Raw genomic sequence first — 9714 nt, 5'->3', positions numbered from 1 at the left:
ACCCGTCACTACATATTGCTATCATAGGGGATATTTAAATTCCCATTCAAAAAGAAAAAAAAAAAAAAAAAAAAAAAAAAGAAAAAAATGGAAGGTGTCAAAATAAAGCTATTCAAGCAGCCCTGTCTCCCTGCGTTTGCGCGCAAAGGCGAACGCAAGCATCGGTCTGGTGTCATATGTAAACAACAATTACACCATGCATGTGAGGTGTCACTGCGAGCAGGCAGTAATTCTTGCAGTAGACCTCCTCTGTAAATCTGAAGTGGTAACCTGTAAAAGGTTTTTTAAAAATGTACGTAGTTTGTTGCCGCTGCAAGGGCGTGCCCAATATTAAAGCATGTCATGTTTAATATCCATGTACTCGGCGTAAGAACATCTTTTATATTTTACCAAACAATTGGGCAATATATAGTGTATTTGTGCATTAAAAATAAAAAAATTTTTTTTTTTTGCAAAAAAGTGCGTTTGGAAAATCTCTGCACAAATACTGTGATGAAAAAAATTGCAACACTCACCATTTTGTTCTGTAGGGCCTCTGCTTTAAAAAAAAAAATATATAATGTTTTGGGGTTCAAAGTAATTTTCTAATAAAAAAAAAATATTTTCATGTAAACAAAAAAAGTGTCAGAAAAGGTTTGGTCTTCAAGTGGTTAGACGAGTGAGTGATGAATGGCATAAGCTTCTAATATTGGGCATAAAATGCCAGGACAGTTCAAATACCTCCCAAATTACCACTTTTGGAAAGTAGACGCCCCAAGCTACGTGCTGAGAGGCATGTTGAGTCCATGGAATGTTTTATATTTTGCCACAGGATTTGGGAAAATTACAATTTTTTTTTCACAAAGTTGTCACTAAATATTATGCTCACACGTCAAGTGTAAATGTGGAGTGACACCCCAAAGACACATTCAGCTGCTTCTCCTGAGTACAGGGATACCACATGAGAGACTTTTTGGGAGCCTGTGTACGGGACCCTGAAAACCAATCACCGCCTTCAGGTTTTCTAAGGGCACAAATTGCTCATTTACTTCACTACCTATCAGTTTTGAAGGCCCTGAAATGTCAAGATGCACAAAACCCCCCCAAATTACCTTTTTTCGGAAAGTAGACACCCAATGCTATTTTCTGAGAGGCATGTTAAGTCCATGGAAAATTTATTTTGCAGCTCTCGCTTTGGAAAATAAAAAAGTATTTTTTTTTTCTTTTTTCAAAACCTTTTGACAAAAAGCGAGAGCCGCAAAATACTCAAAATGCCTCCCAGCAAAAAGCTTAAGGTGCTTCCTTTCCGAAAAGGGGTCATTTGGGGGGGGGGGGGGGGAGAAGGAGGAGGTTTGTGCCATCTCTGCATTTCATGGCCCCCGAAACTGATAGGTAGAGAGTGAAATCAACAATTTCCGCCCTTAGAAAGCCTGAAGGCAGCCATTGGTTTTCAGGGTTCTGTACGCGGCTAGACTGCCAAAAGCACTGCAAGAAAGGAGATGAAAAAAAGTAGAAAATTTAATTCTCTCTCAAAATTTGTTTTTTTTTAGTTTAGTTTGCAAAAAAAAAAAAAATGCAGAGGTGATCAAATACCACCAAAATAAAGGACAAATTTTGTTTGGATACAGCATTGCATGACCTCGCAATGGTCAGTTAAAGTCACGCAGTGCCAAATTGCCAAAAAAATTGGCCTAGTCATTAAGTGGTTAAAAAGGAAACTAATGCAGCCACCACGTTTAAGCTGTGATGCAGTGTATTTGTGTGTTTAACACTGCTTTATTATCAAGATACCCATTTTAAAACTTCTAGACCAAAGTTATTCTTGAACTGTCAAAAGATGCTTTCTCAAGTTCTCTTCATAAAGTGAATGGAAGATTAATACCCAAATGTGTAAATACAAGCATACATTGTCAAACTGAAGTAATAACCGTACAATTAAAAAAAAAAAAAGTTTATTTTTAGACCTTTTGGCATAATTAAAAAAAAAAAATATATATGGTTAGCATTAGGTGCACTGCATACATTCGTTTAACTTGCAAGTGCAAACAGTAGAAGGCAGTAGAGAACACTTTGCTCATCTTTGGCAGCCAACCAAAATAAGCCCCTTAAAGATTTTCATGAGGGCTCACGTGTAGAATATTGCAATACAGTCTAACCCCACAAATGCATCTCTAAAAACATGTACCTAACTATTGTGAAGACTGGAGAGATTAAAAAGAAAAAAAAAACCTAAAGTCAAAACTAAAAAAGCAAGTAAGTAAATCTGTTAAAAAAACTAAAAAAAAACAAAACACAAAATGAAAAATGTAAGTTAGGGGAAAACTCACTTAGGTCACCTCTTTTCTACAACAGCACCACTGTATGGATAGTCCCAGTGCATATTTTGCAGCACGCACCTAGCAGACCCTGGTTCATCATACACAAAGATAGAACAAAGACATTCTAATATAAGCCATACTGGAAAAAAGTTCTAAATATTTAAGCAACAGAAATGCACATAGCAGCTTACACATGTATTTACAGTTTCACAGTTGTACAGATTGTGAGTCCACATTCCAATTTCAACTTGTAGGGATGTAAAACACCCCTAAATCACATTTAAAGCTCAGCGTGATCAAAAATGCATCAATAAGTTTAAATACTGTACTTTAAATATTCAAATAGGTTGTAACATTTAAAGCATAAATGGTGTAATGCATTTGGGTGTGTTGCCAGTTTTAACTAATTGAACTGGTTGATGGAATAAAGTTCCTCATATGATTTGGTACGTAAGAAACTCCATGATTTTTGGAGGCACTGGCAGATTCTGGACTTGATTTGTAGTCATCACTCTTCTTATTGCCATACGACATAAGTGCTGAAGGCTGGAAACATAAGTGGGAGTAGCCCAGAAACATGCATTTCCATCCTGAGTTCTGTAATTAAAAAAGAGAAAGTGAGTGAATACCTGGGAGGTCACAGGTGCCAATTCCCTTTTTTACAGGCATGTGCTCACTAAAGCAAAAACTGTTTTGTGAAGTGTGGGATCTAAAATATTGGTGGTATACATTGTTAAAATGTAGGGCACTCTTTACCACTTAAATGTGTTTTTTTTCTGCTGCTGGTAAAAAAGTAAGGATCTGCATGTTAAAGCCTGAACATTTCTACCTTCATGCATTCCTTGCATGAAGGTAAATGTTTAGCCAATTGTATCCCCCCTCATGACCCCTTACACATACTGGAGTCCTCATTCGGTCCAGTGTTGTGCCTGTCTGCAGTGTCTTTTGTCTCATCACTTACACAGGCTTTGCTGAGGCACTGGAAGCCATTGGCTTCCGCTGCTGTCAATTAAACCCAGTGTGGAGGGAGCAGGGCCGAGCTCCAGTGTGTCTATAGACACAGAAAGCGAGCCTGCACAGGTGCCCCTATGGGAAGCAACTGGCTTGAAAGAGGCATGGGCCTCGAAACATGTTGCTATGCCCTCCGACATCACTTCCTGTCCTCGTCTGTGCTCCATCGATCCACACATACTGCTTCGTGGTAACTCCAGCTACCACACTCCACCCCTCGCAGAGGCAGCAGCTCCATCTTGGGATCTTGGGTGCCACCTTCTCCCAGCTGCAGTTGCACCAATGACTAATGCAGGACTTCATCCATACACTGGGTTGCCATTTTGTGCTGTGTCAACCTTGCTGCACTTAGATTAGCACCCCCTTGCTGTCTCTTAGCTATTGTAGATGTCATTCAGATCATATCCAGGGTATCCACTAAGTTTTTTGATGTCCTCCCCAGTTGGAAATCCTTTAGAGAACCATGACGCGCATACTTCCTCTTGTTTCACGTGAGTTGCTAATGGTCTCTCTTTAATAAATGTTTATACATCCACTACACTTTGCTCTTTTTGTCAGGGAAAAGCATATGCCTACATTAGTGACACTGATCAGTGGCAGTACCTAGAGCATGCATGCTAATTTAAACTAGCAGGCTTGCGGCATCAGGGGTTCCTAGAAGATTTCAGAGATGACTGGACACCAACACTCCAAGAAGATTATGCAAGTAAAGAGGTGTTGCTGCAGTAAAGGTGGGTGATAATACAGGTAAGGTAAGGCCAGCAATAACTGACCAAAGATAGGAGATACAGTTAGATACAGTTAAGCAATCTATCTTACCCAGCAGCTAGAACACTGCCATCAGTAGAAAAGGCACAGCAAAGACCTTTATTTAGAGGTGCAACTTCAATGGGGTATGTGCGATCAATGCGCCAAAATCTCACCAACCTAGAACAGACAGACAAGAATTTTACCGAGGAATAAGCTGCACAAATATGTAAACACCAAAGAAAGAAAGACATTTTCAAATGGTTGTATTAATGCAAAACACTAACTTACCACTGACTTACATAAAGGTTGCAAACCACTACCTGCAACCATTTTTTTTTTTTGATCCAATCCAGCTTAACCACTTCTGGACCACCCGCCTCTGTTTTACGTCGCTACTTTAAAGTGAGCTGCCATAACCCCGGTATTGTTTTAAAGGACGGGCAATCCTCTCTTTCACATAAAAGTGGTCCCAGAGGCAGATTCGCCACGGGATCACTTTTATGAGCGGCTCTCCCCAGTCGTTTCCCTGCTTACCGGAGTTGTCGGGGGGGGGGAGGGGGGTTTGAGGGGAAGAATGATCTGGTCCTTTCCCGTCCTAGACAGGAAGTCGAGTGAGGGCATACGTCACTTCCTCCCAACGGCCTTAAAGGGCCTATATTTTTCCATGATGAAAAAAAATGACTTTAGTGTAGATTGACCCCAGATCTCACATTAAAGAGGACTTGCCCTGCTTTTGTCTATTACAAGGGATGTTTACATTCCTTGTAATAGGAATAAAAGTGATCAACAAATTTTTTTTTTTTTTAAAAGGGGCAGTGTAAAAAAAAAAAAAAAAAAAAAAAAAAGTGCCCTGCCCCCCCTCGAGCTTGTGCGCAGAAGTGAACGCATATGCAAGTCGTGCCAACATATGTAAACAGTGTTTAAACCGCACATGTGAGGTATTGCCATGATTTTTCAAGCGAGAGACATAATTCTAGCCCTAGACCTCCAACTCTAAACTGGTAACCTGTAGAAATTTTTAAAGTGTCGTCTATGGCGATTTTTAAGTACCAATGTTTATCGCCATTCCCAGAGCGTGTGCAATTTTGAAGCATGACACATTAGGTATCCATTTACTCGGCATAACATTTTTCACAATAAAGAAAAAAATTGGGCTAACTTTACGGTTTTATTTTTTTTTAATTAAAAAAAGTTTTCAAAAAAAAAAAAAAAAAAATGTGTTTGACACATCGTATTTCCGTATTTTCTAAGTAAATTTCTAACAAAAAAACACTCATTTTAACTTTTAAACAACAAGTGTCAGAAATAGGAGTGGCCCATAAGTGGTTAAGGGAAGCATTTGGTGTACAAATATCCCAAATATGGTGGACTTGTTTTGTAAAGGTGTACTCTCAACATCAGGCCTGCCATCCTTAAGCCTTCCTCCACTGGTAAATTACTGATGTATAACAAGCATGTAGGCAGTGGAGTGTCAGGACACCTGGTATGAACACGTGATAATACCTCTCTTACAATGTTTCCAGAAATTGTAAAAACAGTATATTAGGGCTCATTAAGTTTATGCCATCATTACAAACGCACATCCATAGTGTGCTATTACATTAAGAATATTATAGACATACCTGTCGTCAGCAAGACTTGCAATGTGTACTCCATCATGACTGAAAGAGACAGATCTCACCCATCGCCCATTATCTCCCCCTGCAAATATAGGTGTGGGTGGAGGAAATAAGTGCCTGTAAAAAAAATTAAACACTTTTTATTTAACTGGCCTCATGGGCATATTGCAGGTTTCTATGCATTTTAAATTTGCTCTAAATTATAGAAACCAATGCACTATATGGAACACCTACATTGAAAAGAAAAAAAAACAGCAAATATTTCGACTTTTTTTCACTTTAAGTTCAGGACTTCTGCCCAATAACTACATGCCTGCTCCAAGTCAGTTAGGCTCCATGTACACGGGACGTTGTAAATGGCCGTTTAGGAGCAGTTGGGCGTTTTTTTCAGAAGCCCCTGAACCCATCTACATTTTATCTCATCTGTCCATGTACACAGGGTCGTTTACAGTCATTTGCAGGCAGTTGGGTTCAGGGACGTTTTTTGGAACGCAATTTGCGTTCAAACATGCGTTTCAAACGCAGAAACGCGGCGGAACGTGATGAACACATGTTCAGCCACGTTGCAAGTTTTTTTTTCTCTCTTTCAAAATCAATGGTTCCCTATTGATTTGAATGGAAGTCGCACCGCAAGTCGGATCAGGATGATCCGACTTGCACTGTGAGAATCTTGAGGGGGAACTCCATGCCAAAAAAATGGGAAAAAAAAACTGCGTGGGGGCCCCCCCCCCCCAGGTTCCAAACCAGGCCCTTCGGGTCTGGTATGGAATTTGAGGGTAGCCCCACGCCAAAAAAACGGTGTTGGGTTCCCCCTCATAATGCATACCAGGCCCTTATCCGAGCATGCAGCCCAGTAGGGCAGGAAGGGGGAGGGGGACGAGCGAGTGGCCCCACCCCCCCGGACCATACCAGGCCACATGCCCTCAACATGGGGGGGTGTTGGTGCTTTGGGGCAGGGGGAGCCCTGCGCCCCCCACCCCAAAGCACCTTGCCCCCATGTTGAAGAGAGTCATACTGGATCTTTACCCTAGGGTCTATGTCCCCTGGGGGATTGAACGAAGATCTTGAGATCCAGGGCGTGCTGTAACTCCATACAGCGCGCCTTTATTTCCTCTCTCCTGCATGCGTCCCGGTTCTCCTGGCCCTATGTAGCCATTTCTGCCCTTCTCCCTTTGGCTCCGCTCTAGAATTGCAGTATTTTCACTTCCCCTCGAGGGGCTCACATGCATATGCCGTTGTACACATGCCCAGGTGTGCGCATGTGCATGGGGTCCCCCACACACGTGCGTGTGTATGTGTGTGCAGTAATATGCACGTATATATACGCACTGATGTGTGTTGGATAGACATTTCATCCCTTTCCCTCCCATCCTAACCAATTACCAGTGCACGGTCTATAGTATAGGTACCCTCACCCAGGGTTTTCCATTAGCTCACTGAGTCATGTTTCTCAATTCTCCAAGGTTTGTTTTTAGAGGAGGTATAGTACGCGTAAATTCGCGTCCAAGGTTTTACACGCCATAATCAATAAGTCACATTTTATACATATATATATATATATAGTTTTTAATATAGATTTTATAATAATGAATTGTTTTAGCATATTATTTATTTTTATATATATATATTTTTTATTCACCATTGTATATACTGTTATTGTATATTAAGCATGTTTCTATACGTATTTATATGTGATTAAGGCTGACTCAGCAAGTTGCATTATCGGTCTAATAGTGTGTAATAATTTTAATTATACTTTTGTAGTCTATCATATTTGATGCTTTGTATAGCAATAATATCATCACTAGTATCATTTGTGATTTCCATTTTTTCCACTTTGGTGAGCACTCGATTTCCATCCTAGTGGATTTTCTATTGGTTATTATTTTGGTTCTGTGATCTACTCCATCCCGGCCCGTATGGTGCGGGTTTCATCATGTAGGGGCGGAGTGTGCATTTGTCCTCTTCTTGCGGTGTCCGTGGGAACGGTCTGATGGGGTGGTTGTTGGATAGGATGACTCCTCTCCGCCCCTTCGGACCCGGAAGTTATGCTTCACCGCCCGGAAGGTGTGACGGGCGGAAGTTGTCACCATCTGGACGGGCGGAAGTGATGTCATGCGGTGGAACGCATGGCAGTTCCCGGGATGAGCGGCGTGCGTTCCACCGCTATAATGTAATACAATGAATATTCAGAGGCATTAAATCAACAGCGGACCACTAGACCACCAGGTAATGTGCCTAATACTATTACTCTTCCTGCACGTTCATTGGATTACTCTTGACAGTCCATAATCTGTCACATTAGTTTGACATATTGCCCGCCTGCAGGAACTGTGTGTATTTACATATATATATATATATATATATATATATATATATATATATATATATATATATATATATATATATATACACACATATATACATACACATATATACATACACACACACAATGACATAAGCAATGCTCTGATTACTATTTTGTGCCGGATTGTTCCTACATCACCACAAGAGGACGACTTAATGCCCTGTACAGCATGGACCGAGTCATGTACAGGTCTGTCTTACTATACTATCCTAAATGTACTATTTGGCATGTAATGAAATGTTTATGATGAATTGAGAAGTTGTTGTGGACTGATCAGCTCACCAGTGGAGTGAATGGTCGCATAGGGCCAGCAAATTACAATTGAGATCCGCAATGTTTTTGGGCAAGTAGTTGTGTAGCCACGCCCATTTGGGCGATATCTCCTCCCACATCCCCAAGGGTCATGTGGAGGCCTGGTCCTCCATACCATATTTAAACAACGGACTAGACCATGGTCTCCAGGCTCTGAGGAAGAGGCACGGCCTCGAAACGCGTCAGCCCTCTGCTTCCAGTAAAGACGTTGGACCTCTGCTATGAGGCGGCTTTATGGAATTGATGTGTCTGAATTTCACGAATGTTTGTGAGTAGCTGATTTTAACTTTTATCTAATAAACTCGTTGAGGATAATGCGCTAGGCTGGTGCGCCCTTTTTTTGTTTTTGTATTACCTCATCCCCACAACCCTGGCCGGTGGTTGTGGGGGTCTGCGGGCAGGGGGCTCATCGGAATCTGGAAGCCCCCTTTAATAAGGGCGCCCCCCAGATCCCAGACCCCCTCCCTATGTGAATGGGTATGGGGTAGTAGACTGTACCCCTGCCCATTCACCCCATAAAAGGCAGTGTATGTAAATAACGACAGGAGATGTTTTGGAAAGTTTATTAAAAATCTTCATCTGTTCTTCTCTGCTCTGGTCTTCTGCTGTTTTGCCGTCCGCTCTTCTCTTCTTCCTCCATCGTCTCCGGTGATTATGCCGGTCTCTGCAGCTTAATATATAGCCATTGGGGGCGTGGCCCCCGATGACGTCATCGGGAGGCCCCGTCCCCTCATGTCACAGATGGCATCATCTGTGACATGAGGGGGTGGGACCTCCCGATGACGTCATCGGGGGCCATGCCCCCAATGGCTATATATTAAGCTGCAGAGACCGGCATAATCACTGGAGACATCGTCGGAGGAGGAAGAAGAAGAAGAGAAGAGCGGACGGCAAAAGAGCGGACGGCAAAAGAGCGGAAGACCAGGAGAGGGAGAAGACCAGGAGAGGGAGAAGACCAGCAGACCCCCACAACCACCGGCCAGGGTTGTGGGGGGTGAGGCCCTTGTCCTCATCAACATGGGGGCAAGGTGCTTTGGGGTGGGGGGGTGCAGAGCTCCCCCTGCCCCAAAGCACCAACACGCTCGCTCAAATTCCATACCAGACCCGAAGGGCCTGGTTTGGAACCTGGGGGGGACCCCCACGCAGTTTTTTTCCCCCATTTTTGGCGTGGAGTTCCCCCTCAAGATTCTCACAGTGCAAGTCGCGACACAAGTCGGATCATCCTGATCTGACTTGCGGTGCGACTTCGATTCAAATCAATAGGCTCCCATAGGGAACCATTGATTTTGAATGGAGGCAGAAAAAACGCTGCTAAAAGCAACGTGGCCAAACGTGCAATAACGCCAATGGAAAAAGC

The 9714-nt window shown here is 42.4% G+C and overlaps 1 protein-coding gene across 1 annotated transcript in view; it reads right to left on the bottom strand.

The window, feature by feature from the left end:
* Positions 1–2261: 2261 nt before the first annotated feature.
* WSB1 (WD repeat and SOCS box containing 1) overlaps positions 2262–9714 on the bottom strand; it is a 29103-nt gene continuing 21650 nt past the window's right edge. The window contains exons 7-9 of the mRNA XM_082246727.1: positions 5681–5794; positions 4128–4235; positions 2262–2894 (exon numbers count right to left, since the gene is read on the bottom strand). Of these exons, the coding sequence (XP_082102853.1) occupies positions 2732–2894; positions 4128–4235; positions 5681–5794 (385 nt within the window). The 3' untranslated portion in view covers positions 2262–2731. The remainder of the gene's footprint in view (positions 2895–4127; positions 4236–5680; positions 5795–9714) is intronic.

The sequence above is a fragment of the Pelophylax lessonae genome, assembly GCF_965119305.1.
Source record: "Pelophylax lessonae genome assembly, chromosome: 2".
Classification (NCBI taxonomy): Eukaryota; Metazoa; Chordata; class Amphibia; order Anura; family Ranidae; genus Pelophylax; species Pelophylax lessonae.
Note: the sequence above shows the minus strand (reverse complement) of the source record. Positions and strands in the feature narration are given on the sequence as shown.